Genomic DNA, 21021 nt, shown 5'->3' with positions numbered 1-21021 from the left:
TTTTTTTTTTTTTTTTTTTTTTTTTGAGACGGAGTCTCGCTCTGTCACCCAGGCTGGAGTGCAGGGGCGTGATCTGGGCTCACTGCAAGCTCCACCTCCTGGGTTCACGCCATTCTCCTGCCTCAGCCTCCCGAGTAGCTGGGACTGCAGGCACCCACCATCGCGCCCAGCTCATTTTTTTTCTGTATTTTTAGTAGAGATGGGTTTTCACCATGTTAGCCAGGATGGTCTCGATCTCCTGACCTCGTGATCCGCCTGCCTCGGCCTCCCAAAGTGCTGGGATTACAGGCGTGAGCCACCGTGCCCGGCCCAAAATTGGTTTTTAAAGAAAATACAGGGCTGGGTACAGTGGCTCATGCCTGTAATCCCAGCACTTTGGGAGGCTGGGCCGCAGCGGGGCGGGGAGGGGTGCGGATCACCATAGGTCAGGAGTTCAAGACCAGCCTGGCCAACATGGTGAGATCCCGTGTCTACTAAAAATACAAAAAAATTCGCCGGTCATGGTGAAACACATCTGTAATCCCAGCTACTCGGGAGGCTGAGGCAGGAGAATCGCTTGAACCTGGGAGGCAGAGGTTGCAGTGAGCCGAGCTAGTACCACTGCACTCCAGCCTGGCAACAGTGACTCAGTCTCAAAAAAAAAAAAGAAAGAAAAAAAAATACAAGTGTCTGAAAATTTAACATTTACGGAAAAAAGTTTCATCATCAAATCTGATGATTCTATAAACTACCAAAAACAAACCTCCAGCTAAAACCGCAGAATGACTGGCCTCCTACACACCACTGTCCACGCTCCTCCATGCAGTACCTCCTGCCTCCACCCAGCCCACTAAGCTCAGGCCCCAGGCATGCCCTCTCCTCTTCCCCGGTTCTTGGGAAGCCGGTCTGGTGTGCAGAGGGCAAACCTTGCCCAGTGCTGCTGTTAAACTAGCAGGCAGCGAAGTGGCCAAGCACAGCATGTGCTAGAAGCGGGGCAGGAGTTGGGAGTGCGGCCCCTCCTCCCAGGGCTGTAGCAGAGCACACGTTTCTGCAGGCAGGGCCACAACGCAAAGTCGGATGACACGAGGGGCCAGCTCGACCTTACCTTGTTCGGGGGTTCATTTTCTAAGGGCAGCAAGATTCATTTTTAAAAACATGTATCAGGGCATAAATTTCACATTCAAAAACGCTGTCCCTCCTACCTCAGAGGCCTTGCTGTTTCCTTCTGTCTGCCACTCTCATTCACCCAGTGCACACCCAGGTTTCCTTGAACCTGAGGACACTTTTCCAGTCTGACTTCCTTGGGGAAACTTTGTCAGCCTGGAGTCCTCTGGCCAAGTCTCTTGGCTCATCTTGTCATCTTGGTCTTCTTGCTAAACATAAAGATTTCTTTGAAATTGCCTTTGAGCTTACTGATTTTGGGTCATCCCATTATTCAGCCCTGCTACTGAATTATCTTAGGCCAACAATTTTTTAGTCAAAAATCATTTTTATTATAACCTCTTTCATACAGCCTCTTTTAGATTCAAATGTTACCTCAAATCTCGGAGTGGCATAATCAGGTTTGTCTTAATCCATTCAGGTTCCTAAAGTACCTTGGACTGGATAATTTATAAAGAATGGAAGTGTAGTGCTCACAGCTCAGATGGCTGGAAGTCCAAGGTCAAGGCACCGGCAGGTTCACCATCTGGGAGGGCCTGTTTCCTCATAGGCAACACCTCCTCACTGTGTCCTCACACGCTGGAAGGGGCAAAGCAGCTCTCCCGGGCCTCCTATAAGGGCGCTAATGATCTCATCAACTTCCAGAGGCCCTACCTAATTCCATCCTATGTGGGATTAGGTTTCGACATACACATTTTGGGGGACACATTCAGTCCTTCACAGGTTTTTGTTCTTAAATTATCTCGTTTCCTGATTACATTTTCTTCAAGATCAGTTCTTTGTTCATCTGTCTTTCATGACATACTATTCACTTTCCTTAAATGTCAGATGCTTGTTGAACGTGTGGAACTCTGAACGCAGCATTAGGACAACTCACAAAGGTAGCTGCCCTGGATTTCCTCGCCAAACATGTCCCTTCCTAGAGCAGGAAGACTAGGCCGGGCGCCGTGACTCACACCTGTATTCCCAGCACTTTGGGAGGCTGAGGAGGGTGGATCACCTGAGGTCAGGAGTTTGAGACCAGCCTGGCCAACATGGTGAAATCCCGTCTCTACAAAAAAATTATAAAAATTAGCTGGGCATGGTGGCAGGCACCTGTAATCTCAGCTACTTGGGAGGCTGAGGCAGGAGAATCACTTGAACCCAGGAGGCGGGGGTTGCAGTGAGCCGAGATTGCCCCATGGCACTCCAGCCTGGGCAACAAGAACAAAACTCCACCTCAAAAAAAAAAAAAGAGAACAGGGACACTGGGAGCACGGACTGCTCGGAGGGCAGGGGTGAGACTAGCACCCATGGACAGAGAACTGATGGCGGGAATCCTCTCCACCCAATGCCACAGGAGGGCTCCAACTTGGGCTGGGTGTGTTTTTCTCCAGGAAGAGCTACCTCTCCTGTCCTGCCCTGCCCCCCTCCCATGTCCTTCATGAACCAACACCACAGCAGAGCCACACAGAGGGCACCTCCTTCAGAGGCCCTGCTCCAGCTGAGCTTGGTGGGTGGGGCAAATTCACAGGACGGCCTTCTCCTGAACCAGATCCCCTTCCTGCAGACTTGAACCTAGGGACCTCTCCAGGTTTAGGGTAAGGACAGCTTTCCCCTCAGATTTTGTAGATTGTCCCAGCTGCCTAGCCAGAAACCACATTCTCCAGGCCCCATGTCAGTGCTCAAGCCTGTTTACAGCCCCAAAGATGCCGAGCTCATACTAGGGGACAAATGTTGTGCCAGGTACACAGCAGTTTAAAAGAAAATCCCTGTTCTCATGAGCTCATAGTTAAAAACACACACACACACACACACACACACACACACAAAATAAGCAAGACCATTTCAGAGTATGCTGAGATGAATAAAATAAAAGGGGTAAATAAATGCAAGTGGTGGGGCAGGGACAGGGAGGAGAATGGACATCTCCCTTAGGTCTGGAAGCGTCTTTGAACATGAGACTGAAATAAACCAGCTTCATGCAGTTCTAGGGGAAGGACATTCCAGACAAGGAGGGGCAAATATCACACCTTGAGACAGGAAGGGCTTTGGCAAGCTCAGGTGCAGAGGCTGTGCGGCAGTGGGCTGGCACAGCTCTGGTGCATGGGCAGGAGAGGGAAGTAAGGAAGGGAGGAAGAGCTGTGGGCAAGCATGAGGCAGGGACTAATGGCATCTACACAACTGCCCACAGGTTGTTATCCAACACAAAGTATAAAAGCACAACCGAATATCAACAAAGAGAATAAATGCTTTTTATTCATTTGTAGTTATCAATAAAATGAAAGACCTAGCATTTTTAAAACTCCACTGTAAAACACAGGTTACCATAAAAATGTATTTAATGGGTTAATATTTCAATATTTAAACAGAAAACACTCATCACATGCAAAACCTGTCACTTCGCATCTTCAAGTTTCATAAGTTGATAATACCTAATCAAAAAGTACATGTGAAAAGAAAGCTTTTTCATAGTTGAACTTTAAGTCATTCAAAATTATTCAATAAAATGGATGTAGTACTGGCCAGGTGCGGTGGTTCACGCCTGTAATCCCGGCACTTTAGGAGGCTAAGGCAGGAACGAGGTCAGGAGTTCAAGACCAGCCTGACCAACATGGTGAAACCCCATCTCTACTAAAAATACAAAAATTAGCCGGGCGTGGTGGTGTGCACCTGTAATCCCAGCTACTCAGGAGGCTGAAGCAGGAGAATCGCTTGAACCCAGGAGGCGGAGGTTGCAGTGAGCCGAGATCGCATCACTGTACTCCAGTCTGAGTGACACAGTGAGACTCCGTCCCCCCCGCCCCCTGCAAAAAAAAGATGTATGTGATATATGTAGTGCTGACAGAAAAGTTTCATATTTGGCATATTTCTTTTACCCTCCCAAATATTATCAAAAGGTCTGATTCTCTGCGTAACAGAAAAGTGACAAATTTCAGTTGCTACTGTTCGAAAGTTTCATAAATTTAAAAAGCCACATCCTGCTATGCTTTCAAATCATTTCACTGAAACCTAGTTCCTATCAAATATTAAAAATAAATCATACATGTGATCCAGATTCCAGGGGACCAGAACTATAGTGCTTTTAGAAAGTGACTGTTTACAGAGATGACTTACAAAGAAATGCATTTTATGACAACCACACTGGGGGACTGCAACAAGATTACATCTGCACGTGGTGCTGTTTACTAAGACATGAAGAGCTGAAGGAGACTGAGATAGCAGCTCACAGACGGAGGGCAGAAATACACAGGGCTTCCAGGCTGTACCGGCCCAGTTTATGTCCTACTTCCTCTTGATGTTTACAGCTCAGCTTCACTTAAATTTTAAAAAGCCAGATTTTGTTACACAGCCTTAATCCTTACATTTTCATTTCCTCTACATTTTAGAGCCCAAGGAGTAATTTCTGTAATATTTAGGCTAATATGAAATGAGAAACTGGCATTACACAAGTCATGCAGTCTGCTCACTTAACCGAGATCAATGCATTAGGTCTAATTTGCTCCTTTTACTAATAAAGGTAACTTGTAGTAAAAAGCCGCAACTTAATTGAAATTATAAAGTGCAAAAACAGCACAATCCTAGCTTTACTTATATATAAATATGCATGCATCACTTTCTACTGTTTTTCCTACTTGCGCATTTTAAAATACTTTAGTATTATAAACATCCGTGACCTACATAATAGCAATAATGCTTTAACCGTATAAATGAGACTGTGGAAATTCTATTATTGGCTCTATTTTTAAGGGTTACAATGAAATTATGTACAGTATATAAAGCTTGTCAAACTGAACATGGTCTTAGGCCATTACTACTATTTCATTCCAATTTGGATTTTAATACAATTAACTTACAGATCTGAAATAAAAGCACTGCTTAATGGTTTCAGATGCATTTTGGTACTGAATATGTTTCAAGGAATCTTTACAAATAATAAATTATAATGAAGAGAACCTACGACTAAAGCTGCTTACATGGATAACAGGAGGAATGACGATTGCAAATGTTATGTTATTGACAATTCTATGAATTAAAACTCATAACCACTTCTAGATTTCTTTAAAACAAGCAAAACTAAATAGCACACACAAGAGTACTTTAATATAACCTTAATGGTCTAACAAACCTTCCAAATGGAAGGAAATACAAAATAAAGTTGACACATCAAATTTAACTTATACTAATATACTTCAGCATTACAAATTTACCAAGTCATTTTGCCAACTATGTGTAGAACCACCTAATATCAAAATATACTATGGTGGGTAAGCTCTGATTCCAGAGGGCGAAAGCCAAGGTTTTCAAAGATCACACGTACCAGCAGCCACACACACAAAGGGTTGCGCGATCCTACGGCTTTATTGACACCCTTCATCATGCTCTTAACACTGATGTTTTCATGGGTTCCTTCCCTGTAATGAAACTGAGTGTAGATAATCAATTTCCATAAAGAAATGTACAGTTAAATTAAGAATATTAAATCTTCCACACATGGGCTCAAATAGGAAGTATTTTGTTTAGTAAAATGAAAATTACTTTTAAAAAATATCTGCAGTGTTTTTGAAATGCAAGGCACCAATAGAGAGCAGACATTCCAGCTGAATGATTGTCTGGGAAAAAAAAAATGGAACCGGTCAGTCCTCTGTCCTTGTTAATTAGAATACTTCCTTCTTTGTGTCTATGCAACATCTTCCAGATAATCCGCAACATCACTGAGCTGGGATACAGTCAGATCTTGTGTGAGGTCATCAAGCTTTGTTGTTCAAAAGAAAGAAAATAATTAAGTGTCAGAATGTGAGTAGTCTTAAGTTATTTTAAAAAATCAAAACCACAATGAGATACCACCTTACTCCTGCAAGAATGGCCATAATCAAAAAATCAAAAAATAATATAAATGTCGGTGAAGATGTGGTGAAAAGGGAACACTTTTACACTGTTGGTGGGAATGTAAACTAGTACAACCACTATGGAAAACAGTATGGAGATTCCTTAAAGAACTAAAAGTAGAACTACTGTTTGATCCACCAATCCCACTACTGGGTATCTACCCAGAGGAAAAGAAGTCATTATATGAAAAAGATACTTGCACACGCATGTTTACAGCAGCACAATTCCGAATTGCAAAAACATGAAACCCAGCCCAAATGCCCATCAATCAACAATTGGATAAAGACATTGTGGTATATACATACCATGGAATACTACTCAGCCATAAAAAGGAACAAATAGGCCAGGCGCAGTGGCTCATGCCTGCAATCCCAACCCTTTGGGAAGCTGAGGCAGGCGGATCACCTGAGGTCAGGAGTTCAAGACCAGCCTGGCCAACATGGTGAAACCCTGTCTCTACAAAAATACAAAAATTAGCCAGACAATATAGCGGGTGCCTGTAGTCCCAGCTACTTGGGAGGCTGAGGTGGGAGAATCACTTGAACCCAGGAGGCAGAGGTTGGAGTGAGCCGAAATTGCACCACTGCACTCCAGCTTGGGTGACAGAGCGAGACTCTGACTCAAAAAAAAAAAGTAACAAAATAATGGAATTTGCAGCAACCTGGATGGAATTGGAGACCATTATTCTAAGTGAAGTAACTCAGGAATGGAAAACCAAACATCACATCTTCTCATTAATAAGCAGGAGCTAAGTTATGAGGATGCAATGGCATAAGAATGATACAATGGACTTTGGGGACTCCAGAGAAAGAATGAGAGGAGGGTGAGGGATAAAAGGCTCAAATTGGGCCCGGTGTGTACTGCTAGGGTGATGGGTGCACCAAAATCTCACAAATCACCACTAAAGAACTCATTCATGCAACCAAACACCACCTGTTCCCCCAAAACCTATGGAAATAAGAAATAAAAAACTAAAAATTAAAAAAACTGTTGCTGTAATTAAAAGTATTACTTTATACTTCATAAACCAACTCATATTTAAAGCTGTGTTGAGAAGCGATTTGCCTAAAATCATGTCTACTAAGTTAGTACAATCTTTAGAGCCCAATGTTTTATGATTATTCTCAAATATTTCAAGTGAAAATTTAAAATAAAACACATCTTAGACATTATTCCAATTTAATCTAAGAAACAAATTAGTGAAAAACTGTATTAAACTTCTTTACCTGAGCATAGTCCCAATGTATGATTCTGTTCACAGGAAGTATCACTCTATGAATTGCTAACTCTAAAACCATAATTTACCCACGTTAAATTTCACGAAAATTCATTAAAATGTATAATTTGGAAACTATCCCTTCTTATGTTTTCATATGACGGTATAGAACGTTAAGTTTCTAACATCAAACTCGACATGGTGTGACACACTTTAACACTGTGCCACCTGAAGCCAGATCATGAGTCCTTTTGGAGGCTGAAGTGAAAACAGAAGGGCAGACAGGACGGCCCATGGAGTCTCAAGACTCCCAGCCCCGGGTTCACAAAGTGTTGTAAGAAACGACTCATTTTTACTTCTGTTTAAACTACTTGTAAACTAGAAAGTTAACCTATTAGCCAACTTATATCTATTCATTTGTATAAACAACTCATGATAATGGAGAAAGGAAATATGAATAGATATGTAAGCATAATGCAGGCTGGGAAAACATTTCTTAAGTAAGGAAAAAACCACGGGTGAAGATACAGGCTCCAGAATATAGAACATACAGCTGGGCAGGTCCCACTGACAGCTGAACAAGGACAGAACCCAACCTTCCCAGTCCCACCTAGACTCATTGTTGTGGCAACAGACCAGGGGACAGTCACAGCCACACCCACACACACACTCTTAGGCATCGTCTATGGCTGTCTTCTCCATACAATGGCAAGGTGGAGTAGTTATGGCCTGCAAAGCCTAAAATATTCACTACATGGCCTTTTAGAGAAGAAGTGTGCCAACACCTGGGCCAGATAATAACGCACAAGAATAGGAACATCTTGTAGAGATGCAACAGTTCCATCTCGAGATACTGGGAGATGCTTTTATTTGTCTGTTCATCTGCCCCCCACATATCCTCTCATTTTGTTATTCTTCGGATATTCAGAAATTTAAGTTATAAGTAAAATCCTTTTCAACAAATAAGTCCTTGCCCTTTCTCTTGGTCCAAACATAGTCCTGCTGTAAAACTATCTCACAAAGAAAATTATTAGGAATCTTAATTACAGTTCTTATGCATTCAATTCAAATCCAATTTACACAAAAACTGAAAAGTCAGAAAAGCTTGCAGACAGACTGTAAAACAAACTGATACCTTGGAACTGTAATTTTCTCTTCCCATCATTATTACAGAGTGAAATCAGTAAGGTATTCCATCTCGTTTACAAAGTAATTGAGTGTTGTATTAATACAAATGCTAAACTACAGACAAGAGTGAATACAGGAAAAATTGTGGACTGAAAACGATCTTAATCTAGATAATTCAGTTATTGGAGATCATTAATTTAGTTTTGCTTTAAGGCAAAGAAAAGACCACAGTAATAACCAGAAACTTCCAAGAAGAACAGTTTCATTTAAAGTAGCTACCAAGAAAGAAAACTGAATGAACAAAAGCTAACTAGAAATAAATGGCTATTTAATAAAGCCTTTCCGCCGGGTACAGTGACTCACGCCTGTAATCTCAGCACTTTGAGAGGCCAAGGCGGGGGGATCACAAGAGGCCAGGAGTTTGAGACCAGCCTGGCTAACATAGGTGAAACCCCATCTCTACTAAAAATACAAAAACTAGCCGGGCATGGTGGTACATGCCTGTGGTCCTAGCTACTCAGAAGGCTAAGGTAGAATTGCTTGATCCCAGGAGTCAGAGGCTGCAATGAGCCAAGATCCAGCCATTGCACTCCAGCCTAGGCAACAGAGTGAGACTCTGTCTCAAAAACAAAAACAAAAACAAAAACAAAACTAATAAAGGCGGCTTTCATGCCTTAGTTTTAGAATAAGAACTCAAAGTGACCAACTTAGTTCAAAACTATAAAAATATATTTTACATCACAAAATAAAAATATCTAAAACGTACATTTTGAGTCTTGAAAGGGAAACAAAGGATCCCTGTGATAGCAAGCTTCATACAAATCGACAGGAACTTGTAAGATTTTGAAAAGTTTTATGAAGTGTAAATGTTCACGTTTGCTGAATTAGATTGCTATGCATTAACAGAAACCTGGGATGCACACTTATGTTCTGTCCCTTAGGAACGTGTGGCCCTCTTCCTCCAACATCTACCTATGTCTTTGCTCGTGCTGGCTCCCGTGCAGAGACTACCCTCCCCAGGGCCTCTGCTCCTAGTTCATCCTCTGTCATTTCTGGTTCAAAGTCACCTTCTAACAACCCTGCTCCTCCCAACATTCTGTCTCTTCACACAGCACCCTCCAGTGAAGCTCTGGAATCAGGGCAGCACTGACACGTCCCGGGATCTCCCTTCTGTTCTCATGGAGCTTACCATGTTCCTCCTCAGCCCTCGCAGAACCAAGTCAGAGTCATCTTTCAAAATCCCGGTCAAATATTAGTTCCTGCTTCTGAATTTTCATGGCCCATGAATGACTGGCATTTTATGGCACTTGTCACTTTTTATCTTGATTTTCCTATGTTTGTGTACATGGCTTTTCTCTCTCTGATCCTGCATAAATTTGAGGGAACAAGTCTATATCTGTGCCTACGACAGAAATGTCTATTGTGACTACAATGAACAATAGTATTAGATACCATTTATTGAATGCCTATTCTGCTAAGCACTGAGCTATATGCTTTACACGCTTATCTCTAATTTTCACTACCACCATCTCTCTTGCAAAATAGATGTGAGACCCAAGGCCCCAAAAGTTAAATAACTTGCTGGGCGCGGTGGCTCACGCCTGTAATCCCAGCACTTTGGGAGGCCGAGGCAGGCAGAGCACGAGGTCAGGAGATCAAGACCATCCTGGCTAACATGGTGAAGTCCTGTCTCTATAAAAAAATACAAGAAATTAGCTAGGCGTGGTGGCAGGCGCCTGTAGTCCCAGCTACGTGGGAGGCTGAGGCAGGAGAATGGCATGAACCCGGGAGGCGGAGCTTGCAGTGAGCTGAGATAGCGCCACTGCACTCCAGCCTGGGCAACAGAGCAAGACTCTGTCTAAAAAAAAACAAAAAAACAAAAAAAAGTTAAATAACTTGGCCAAATTTGTGAGTGGTAAGTAGCAGCTCCAGAACTCAAACCCAGATGTGATGAACTTACAGAACTTGCCCATTCCACTGGGCTATCTCCTTCCTCACACCCCCACATCCCCAGCCCTGTGCTCTCTAAATAGTAGGTGCTTAATGGACACTGGTTTTGGTCACCTTGGCTGAAAGGTGACCAGATTGTCTGCTGTATTCTTACTGCAAAGAATACAATGCTTTTGTGTTCCCCAGGTGCCCAGTAGCAATTCTCTACACAGAAGGCTTTAGAAAATGCTTCCTGATGAAGTACAGTGACTGTCAAAGTCCAATCTATGTAAATGGCAAAATTATCTAAATTTAAGCTTTTAAGTGAAAACTCCTAGGAACATTGATGTGCCAAACCCAGTGAGTAGGACCCAGTGAGAAGCAGTCTAACAAAGCCCAGACTCCTGGACGCCATCCAAGGCCCCCAATGGCAAAGGGATGCCACACCTCCTCTTCAACCCACATCATTTCACAAATCCTAGTTTAACAGTCATTTCTTCGAGTCCTCTCCCTCATATTTAAAGAATCCTTCATAGTTTCTTTGGTATAACTTTAAAGCAACATTCTTCAGGCCTCTTTAGGATGATGCAGGGTGAAAAGAGAAAGCTAAATTTATAATTTTAAGGGTATAATACATCAGGAATTAGAGAAATGCTTTATATATTATCATTTAACCTTCAAAATAATCCTATCACATAGGTATTAATACTTCCATCTTACAAGTAAAGAAACTGAGGGTCAAAGGTTAAAGCTTAACTAAGAAAATATATGAAAGAATAAGAATGCAAACACGGATGCTGCTGACTTAGATTGTGTGGTTGCATTGTAAACGCTACCTCTCTCAAAGGCCTTCTCCCTGTGTGACAATCACAGCGCTTGGAGAATCCCACCTTGTTCTGGAAAGCAAGTCCCCACCCAGCCATGGCAACCTCCAACCTGACTGGTAGACTCCTCTGAGCTGGGGACAGCCTGAAGTGGGTACTGACAGGTGACCCTGCAATGCTACAGCTCACCATCGAAGGATCTTCTGTTCTCCACCCACATAAAAAGGTAAAGTTTGGATCTCAAATACGGACTCTAACTTTATGGCCTACTGTCTTGTCTCCTGTGGATTTTAGCCCAGTCTGGCTTGCATGTTCAGATGTCACAATTGGCCAAGATGACCACACTCTCTGCACTCCAGGCTCAGCTTCCTCCTGTGATCACAGTGCCCTATACTGACTTCCACCTATGGCACCAGGTGGTCAATTCTCACTAAGCCTGACCCACCCTGATCCCTCTTAATCCACAGCAATCCCAGTGCCCCAGGAATAATCCTCAGGCACTTCAGCAGCGAGACTTGCATACCAAAGGAAGTGACAACCAAAACCAATCTTACACATTCATCAAAGACATTCTTTATAAACTCGAGCCAGGTCTCTGTCATGACTTTTCATAATTTTCAACTGTTTTTCTACTAATTAGTATGAATTTTGAAGCTTTACAGTAAATCGACAAATAGGTTAAAAAAAAAAAAGCACTCTATGGGAAATGCAGAACACCATACCTTATCACTGGTATTGATGTCATCTATTTCCACAGAAAGGTCTTCTTCTATCTCTTCACCAATACTTATCTCACTTTTCTCTGAGCGATGGCTGGTACTAATTTCAGAAGGGGAAAAAAAAATAAGAACTCTGAAAATAAACATTTAAAGAGATTACCATTCTTTAAACATTCAGATATTTCTTTTAATCCTTTAAGTAAAATATAATATTAACTATAATTAATTTCATACATATTGTCTTGCTTGACCCTTAAAATAATGTAGCAAGGGCAGCAGCAGTCAAGTCAATGTAACAGATGAAGAGACAAAGGTTCAAAGCAGTGACTTTGGTCACAATAGCGAGAAAGAAACAAACCCAGATTTTTACAATTTCATCTACTACATCATGCTCTTTCTCAAAAACTGTATAATAAATTATAAAAAAAAATACAGACTTACAATTGGAAAGATAACCTGTCAATTAAATAAAATTCTCAGGCATCTAATTTAAAATTTCGAATCATATCCACAACAAATATTACTTCTACATTACATATTATCTTTCTGTGTATAAGAAAGGAATCGACAGGGCATGGTGGTTCTCGTCTGTAATCCCAGCACTTTGGGAGGCCCAGGTGGGTGGATCACGAGGTCAGGAGTTCGAGACCAGCCTGGCCAACATGGCAAAACCCCGTCTCTACCAAAAATACAAAAATTAGCCAGGCGTAGTGGCACGCACCTATAATCCCAACTACATGGGAAGCTGAGGCAGGAGAATGGCTTGAACCCGGGAGAAGGAGGTTGCAGTGAGCCCAGATCGAACCACTGCACTCCAGCGTGGGCAACAGAGTGAGACTCTGTCTCAAAAAAAAAAAAAAAAAAAAAAAAAGAGAATGGCAATCTTACTAGGGCAGACCACATATCCACATATTAGGGAATGTGATCTGAATCAAAAAACTAATTTGAGAGCATAATTATTTTAGGTCAATTTTGAGACAATTCCGGCCACAAAAAGGTATGGAAGGAAGAGAAAATCAGCACTTATGACACGGCAACTGAACTGCTTCTAAATGACTTCTCAGTTAATTCTTCAATTGTTTCTCTTCTTCTTACCAAGTTTCCTGAACATAATGTGACTGTCTATATTCTAATGTAAAATCAAAAACATGCTCTAAAATCAAATATTTAATTTTGGATTAACTATCTTTTCTTCATCTTCAATCAACATGAACAACAGAATCAAATACATTAAAATAAGCACCAAATGTAATTTTGTCTGTGTTTGGAAATTGTTTACAAATACGTATATATTTATATATTTGCCCAATAGTTTTTCTTACCTATTAAAATCATCAACATAGTCATCATCTTCTCCAGTTCCTGATAAGTTTAAGAAAAGATATGTTATATCTAATGTGCGTCACAATTTACCTACCATTAAACACACATTTACTTAAAAAAAATTAATTATATTGCATCATTTAAAAAGTCCCAGACTAGAAATAACATTTTAAGCATATATAATATGAAGACAAATGACAAATGAAATACCTAAGAAATAATAAACTGTTACAAGTGACTATAAAATGTGGTTAACACCTCATCTTTACTCCGGGTACTCTAAGGCAATTAACATGGGGCACACTCACCATTAATAAGGTCCCTTGACTTAATGGCGTATAGCAATAGCAAGTCATCATCAATCCCCTCTAGGTACTAGATGAACTACTGAGCGTTTTCAACACGCTAATTGTTTTGTTATAAAAGTTAAAAAACACTCATGAGGTGTGAAGAGGCCATGAAGCACAGCAAATAAGGGCACCTTCAGTCAGACAGAGCCAGGCTCAGGCCTCAGACCTGCCACTCAACAGCTCTGCGACCTGGGAATGTGAGGTGCCCTTTCTTGGCCATGTCCTCTGCTCTGACGTACAGCCAAAGCCACACCAATCAGAGTTAACATAAGGATTCAGGTACATGATGTGCTTAACAGAGACCTTGGTCCACAGTAAGATCTTAATAAAAGGCAACTGAATGAAAGTGGGATGGTGAATAGTGAGGCAGTGTTACCAGTTTCTCAAAGTGCACCACAAGCCTCTGACAGAGGGGGCACCTTCAGATCAACTTAAGGCTATAAAGGACAAATTTGCAAATCAGCAGCCCTTCCCTCCCAGGACTTCTGAGGGCTAGATGAGGAAAAAGAGTTGTCAGCCTCAAAGCAGACTTGGAGGCACATGAGAGCCAACTTAAAATGTGAATGGATGGCCTATGAAAGACCCAGGAAGCATGTACAGCCACATGCAGAAGATGCAGATCACAAAAAGAAGACCTGGCATGACAGAGAGCCGTTCAAAGACCCTGCGGGCCTTGTCCTCGATCTTCCCTCAGATAAGGCTGGACTGTCTCTAAATCGGTCAGACTGCTGAGGGGATTCAAGCTCTGTCCAGACAGTTAGACAATGTAATTCTCTTACAGCCAAATCATATGATTAATTTATCAACCAGGTGAGTGATGACTAGGTCCCCTAGAGGTATAGCAATGACTAAGATGGTATCTCTGATCTCAGGGAGCAAACACTCTAGTGAAGAGGAACAATGGAACAAACCAAATACTGCTAGTGCAATTGGGAAGAACTCCAAGGTAGCAACTGAGTGGAAACCTAGGTTGCAGAGGTACAAATTACTGGGGACAGTGTGTTCCAAGAGGAAACATGTGAAAGGCCCTGAGGTGGGGGAGGGTGCGGTGGTTTGAAAAACCACCAGTGCAGCCCACAGCAGTGACGCACATCTGTAATCCAGCTACTTGGGAGGCCAAGGCAGGAGGATCACTTGCACCCAGGAGTTTGAGACCAGCCTGGGCAACATTGCAAGACCCCCTCAAAAATTAAAAATTTATTTTATTTTTAAAATTTTAATTTTTAAAATACTGTCTCAAAAAAAATTTAAAAACCACCAGTAAGGAAGCCATACAACCATAAAACAATGAATTTGGGGGACAGAATGGGTGGAGGAAGAAAAAAGGAGTGGCGATCAGAGGGGTTGGCAGAAGCCGGATCATTAGGGCTTGGTTGGTTGCAATAAGGATCTTAGCCTGAATACAAAGGGAAGCTGTCTGGGATGGGGTGGGGTGGGGGAAGACAGGAGTGAAAAAGTGCAGGGTAGCACTACCTCACTTCTGTTTTCCCAGAGATAATCGTACCACCGCCAGAAGAAATGTGTGTACAGGAGGCAACAATGAAAGTAAGGAAAGCAGAAGGCTATCAGAAAGTCCAGGCCAAAGAGAACAGGGGTAAAGGCTTGGGTCAAGGCAGGTGCCCCACAGATAAGACAGATAGGTAGATGATATGGGGTGGGAAGAATATCAGCAAATGAAGAAAACATGAATCCTTGTTACTGCTACGTCCAAACCTTGCCCAGTAATGAACTGGAAATCCCTGATCATAAGCAGTCAGGAGGGACATGTCAGGAGCTTCCTCTCCTCTTGAGAATCAAGAGCTCGTCTCCACTGTAGCCTCAAAGGTTAAAGGGCTGCAAGTGCTTGCCAGAAACCAGGCACTGTCAGGGCCGAGAAGGAGAAGTGGAAATCTGATTAAACAAACTACATATGTGGCTGGTTTGCAAGCGCTAAGTAAAACCAGGAGTGGCAGCTACTAAAATGTCAGCCTCCAAGGACCCATTGTAGTGTTCCTATGTGTGAAGGCCAGTGAGGAGAGCAGAGGTGGACACTGAGCTGAGACAGCGAGGACAGCTGTGGCTGCAATGTGGATTTAAAGAAAGCTAACTGGATTCCCCACTTGGCAGCATTTGTAGCCAATTCAAAACACAAGATTGTCAGGCCTCTGAGCCCAAGCTAAGCCATCATATCCCCAGTGTCCTGCACGTGTACATCCAGATGGCCTGAAGCAATTGAAGATCCACAAAAGAAGTGAAAATAGCCTTAACTGATGACATTCCACCATTGTGATGTTTCTGCCCCACCCTAACTGATCAATGTACTTTGTAATCTCTCCCACCCTTAAGAAGGTTCTTTATAATCTCCCCCACGCTTAAGAAGGTTCTTTGTAATTCTCCCTACCCTTGAGAATGTACTTTGTGAGATCCACCCCCTTCCCTCAAAACATTGCTCTTAACTCCACCACCTATCCCAAAACCTGTAAGAACTAATGATAATCCACAACCCTTTGCTGACTCTCTTTTCGGACTCAGCCTGCCTGCACCCAGGTGAAATAAACAGCCATGTTGCTCACACAAAGACTGTTTGGTGGTCTCTTCAGACAGACACATGAGACAAAGATATTTACTGAATAATGTGCTATAACACATCAGATTCTGACTTCTTGGTTATGTATTGTTTAGTATTACAATAATTTAAGCCAGTGTCAAAATGATTAACAGAATACATATAGGTTAAGCATCCCAAATTCAAAAATTTGAAAACCAAACTTGAATGAAATCCAGAACTTTCTGAGTGCTGACGTGATGCTCAGAGAAACTGCTCATTGGAGCATTTCGGACTTTCAGATTTTCAGATTTGGGATGCTCATCTGGTAAGAAAAATGCAAACATTTCAAAATCCAAAAAAATCCAGACTCTGAAATACTTCTGGTCCCAAGCATTTGCATTAAGGGATACTCAACCTGTACTACATTACTTTAAGGGTCAGCAAATTTTGGCCCTCAGGCCAAGGATTCTTGTTTTCTTCATTTTTTGACAGTCTCTCCTCCCCATCCCATACCCTCTGTCTTATCTGCCCTTACCCCAGTCATCTTTGGCCCGGACTTCCTGACAGCCTTCTGCTTTCCTTACTTTCATTCTTGCCTCTGGCTGATGACCTGCTTTTGTTCAGCCTGTGAACTAAGAATGGCTTTTACATTTTTAAAGATTGTTAAAAAACAAAAAAACACACAAAGACTATGTGAGAGACAGTACATGCCATCCACAAACCCTAAAATATAGACTATTTGGCCCTTTACGGAAAAAGCTTAGCAACTCTTGCTTTAAATATGCAAAGTACCTATCTATAAACACTCCATTTGGGCACCTTTAATTAATATTTGTCTGCCAAACTAAAATAGATGGTGCTCTAAAGCTTTATTTGTAGATTATTTATTTGGAACTCAGAATTTATGTTCTCATTGAAATGATTATTTCAATATGTCTAAATAACATACAGGCAGTAAAACACAGTGGTGAGGGCTCTGTGTGATGCATCAGGACTCTAAAAGCAGCATGACCTTGGGCACGTTACTTAACCTAGATTCTTCATCTGTAAAAATGGAGATAGTAATAAAACCTACCTCATAGGATATGAATTAAATAATTCCTTGGTACAGTGCCAGGCACTTATCACTAACATCATTATTCTCCTAGGCTGGTCCACTAACATCTGTCTACATATTACTCAAAATACCTAGAGTACTGTATATTTAAAATGTAAAAAACCCAAACAGAAAACAACATTGTTGCAAAACGAAATAAAACTTTATTTCTACTGAATCCTAATGCCTAGCTAAATGACAAACATCCAGCTAGTGAACTGGTAGTTCTCACCTGCATAACTACCCCAATTCCAACCCGAGGTATGCCTAAGTCCCAAGACAAAGTGAAGTGAAGGAGCACACCACCCTCCTGCCTGTACCCAGCAACTCTGCAGCCCCAGCAACGACATTCCCTCCTGAGGATGAGAATTCTCGGCAGCTCCCCACTCAGAAACAGGCGGGAAAACCCTCACTTTGGTAAGAGAATAGAGCAGTCAGAGAAAAAAGCTAAAAGGTTTGGCAACAGAGTGAAAAACCACAAAAGTGAAAAAAACAGAACACAAAGGGGACAGGGCAGCCATCACGGTGCAGAGGTCAGGAGTAAAGTCTCTGGTGGCAGTTAGCCATTGAGATTTAGTGGAAAAGAACATCTAATGGCAACCACGACCACAGCTGACAGGAAAAGCACAAGGGAGGGAAAGGAGGCAGGCCCACCTAGCTGGCCAGCCAGCAACCAGGACGCACAAAGAGCAGATGGCGGCACAACCAGCAACTCAGTTACCAGGACTCCAGGGCACTGTGTCGAACAAGAATCCGGGCAGCTCAGGGAACATTTATTCTTCTGCAAATGGGGGGAAAAGTAACGTAAAAAGAAAACTAACATTTACTAGGCACCTACCATGCCAGGCACTGTACTTTAATTTACATATGAAGAGATATTTAAATCCTATTTACTCTTTAAAACGAGGCAGATGTTATTAGTTCCACTTAACAGATGAGGAAATAGCAGTTTAGTTTATCTCCCTCCGCTACCCGTCAATCAGTGCCACATCTGAGATGTCACTTCTATCCAACTCCAAGCCCAAGTTCTTTGCACTATCCAGAATGTCTCTCCAGAAGAGGGAAGGGCATTCTCGGAGCTGCCCCTTGGACAGGGCTGGGTTTTAAAAGCACATGGGGACACACCTTTCTTTCTCCCCAACCTGCCTGTGAAGCTCTTCCAATGCTTCCATGTGTGAGTGATTACAGACCAGGAAGGGATCCCATCACATCCACAGAGAGCATAGGAAGTGGCCATTGAGAACCTGGCTGCACCGTTTCCTTCAGGTCACCAAGTTTGCCTTTACATAAATGAGTTTGCCTAAAGTATGCCTGTCACACTGCTACAGTCTTGCACAGAACAGAACACTGAATGAGAATTGTGCTCTCAACATATGGCCCAGGGCTCGGTAATGTTCACATTGACACTCTTACTTCCATAGGAATGAATGTATTTACATGGCAGGCTTACCAACTTCTGCTCCATAGAACAGAACTGAACACATCTCACAATTTTTCTTTCAGTAAGTCTGTTTCCCCATTAGGCTGAATTCTGAGGCCTGGACCATGTACTACCAGCATCTAGCAAATGGCTCTGCCTCTGCCCAAATTTTTCTCAGTCTGAACTGAAATATCTTCCCTTCTCTCTTATACATCTACTTAACCATGAAGCTTCTGCACAGAAGTCACTTCTTATAAGAAGTCTTCCCTGAATGCCAAGACTGGACAAAGGTAACCTACTAGCCATTTCTATACCCACATATACTGACCCTTTTACACTCAAAATATCTGTAGATGCCCGTTTAATGTTCATATTCCTGACCAGAATTTAAACTCCATGAAGACAGAGGTTCACGAGAACATGATGGCTGTTGCTGTAGCCATCTCTCGCATAGTGTGTAATCCTGAACACGTAAAAGCCATTCAAACACCTGCTGAATGAGCAGCGGCAGGAAGGTGCTCAGCGTAGGCAGACGGAGTCACTTCTTTTACAGCCTTACCCTAAAAATAATCACTTTAAAACGATCAACACAAAAACTAGAAATCTAATTACCTAATCCAAGTGATCCAATTTTATCACTGATCAATTTCAGATCTTTCAAAACTGTATTTCCCCTTTTACCTGTGAACAGGAGAAAATATTAACATTAGAGTGACTTAGAATACAACAGTCTCTAAACCACATCAATTTTTGTCGTTGTTCAATATGGGGCTTCTTTATGACAGGAGCATAATAACCTAAAACTAAGGAAAAAATAAACTGTGATTAATGAACGCTTAAGCTATGCATCACAACCCTTTTTTTGAGACTCTGTCACTCAGGCTGGAGTGCAATGGCGCGGTCTCAGCTCACTGCAATCTCTGCCTTCCGGGTTCAAGCGATTCTCCCGCCTCAGCCTCCCGAGTAGCTGGGACTACAGGCATGTGCTACCACACCCAGCTAATTTTTGTATTTTTAGTAGAGACAGGGTTTCCCTATGTTGGATAGGCTGGTCTCGAACTCCTGACCTCGTGATCCACCCACCTCGGCCTCCCAAAGTGCTGGTATTACAGGCGTGAGCCACTGCACCCAGCTACATCCCTTTTTAAACCATAAACAATACTACTTTATTGGAACACAACCACCAAAAACCATTTTTTGCCTCATTATAAGACATCACTTTCCATAAACAGCCCTGTTAGGTATGAATTCATAGACTGTTAATTATTTTCATGAGTCTTATTTTTCCTTTGAATTTCTAAATTTTTCTTCAGTGCAACTGCTATTTCACTTACTAAAGTGACATCCTCACTGGTTTTTTAGTCCTTTGTTCTCAACGTCCTCTCTAAATGATCATTCTCTAATCAATGTCAGAATGACATGTTCATGATGTCCTGGATTCCTTTCTTAAAGGTGGCAGTAACCACGGGAAAGAAGCAAATGGGAAGGGATGCGCACATTATAAATACATGGCTGGTTTAAGAGAAGCAACAGGCCGGCTCTCTTATGTGCCCTAGGAAGTCCCACAGTATATCAAGCAATACAAAAAGATTCGGAAATACTGGACAATTATGCAAAACGCATACTGCAAATTCTTAGTGAATCTACTTTAGGAAACTTTCTCAAAAGAGGTACACGTGCTCTGAAACACCACGCTAATTAAATACAACATTTACTATGATACGGTTTCCAAAGGACCTCTGCCCATCCTACATGTTCAGGGCTATGCTTTTTAAATTCCTATCACTGTGTGTGGGGAGAGGTGGGAAAGTAACTGGTGCCAGAGCTAGACTATTCCATGTGTAACCAGTGCTCTTTAGCTCTGCTGCATTTACGATGACATGTCAGGTCACTGTTCTTGAAAATGATCTGCAGAATAATTTTTTATTTAACATTTCATGATACTTACTGTGGTATCACCAAATTTTTAAAAATTAATTGAAAGCAAATCCAACTCAAGTCATTGTAAATGTCCAAAAAAGGAGAGATGATTTAAAAATTTTATTTCTATAGATAATAAAAATCAGCTAAAAAGTCAACTTCCCAAAAGTATTCCGATGGTATATAGGTATAGGAAGGGCCAGAATACAAAACAACATATAAAATAGGACCACCTTAGAAGTAACTAAACACAACAAAATATTAACAGAAAATATCTCTGAGTGATAAAATGATAGGTTATTTTAGTGATTTTCCTGGGAAAAAAAATCAACAATAATCACATAGTATTTAATTAGAGAAAAAATATCCCGAGTATTGAAGTCCACATCTTTGGGCACTTACTCTCAGAGTCTTTTAAAGAAGGGGCTCCCGCCAGGGAGCTGAGTCCACTTTTTAAGGGGGGTGCATCCGAGAGCAAGGCCAGACTTCCTGCTTGCTTCCTAGGTTCATTCCTCCTAACAAGAAACAAGGACAGTTAATCGGTGCTCTTATGTTCTGCC

General features: G+C 41.9%; 1 protein-coding gene across 15 annotated transcripts in view; it reads right to left on the bottom strand.

The window, feature by feature from the left end:
• The window catches only part of CEP43 (centrosomal protein 43), a 53559-nt gene that overhangs the window by 6993 nt on the left and 25545 nt on the right, over window positions 1-21021 (bottom strand). For 3 of the 15 annotated variants that reach the window (XM_055114326.2, XM_055114321.2, XM_055114322.2), the window contains 4 exons: window positions 20864-20976; window positions 19154-19222; window positions 13148-13187; window positions 11829-11925 (listed from right to left, as the gene is read on the bottom strand). In XM_055114326.2, coding sequence (XP_054970301.1) covers window positions 11829-11925; window positions 13148-13187; window positions 19154-19222; window positions 20864-20976 — 319 coding nt within the window. The other 12 variants (XM_003820219.5, XM_003820218.5, XM_055114325.2 and 9 more) reach the window with 8 other exon arrangements.

This window comes from Pan paniscus, chromosome 5 (genome assembly GCF_029289425.2).
Source record: "Pan paniscus chromosome 5, NHGRI_mPanPan1-v2.0_pri, whole genome shotgun sequence".
NCBI lineage: Eukaryota > Metazoa > Chordata > Mammalia > Primates > Hominidae > Pan > Pan paniscus.
This window is presented reverse-complemented; position numbering and strand designations above follow the sequence as displayed.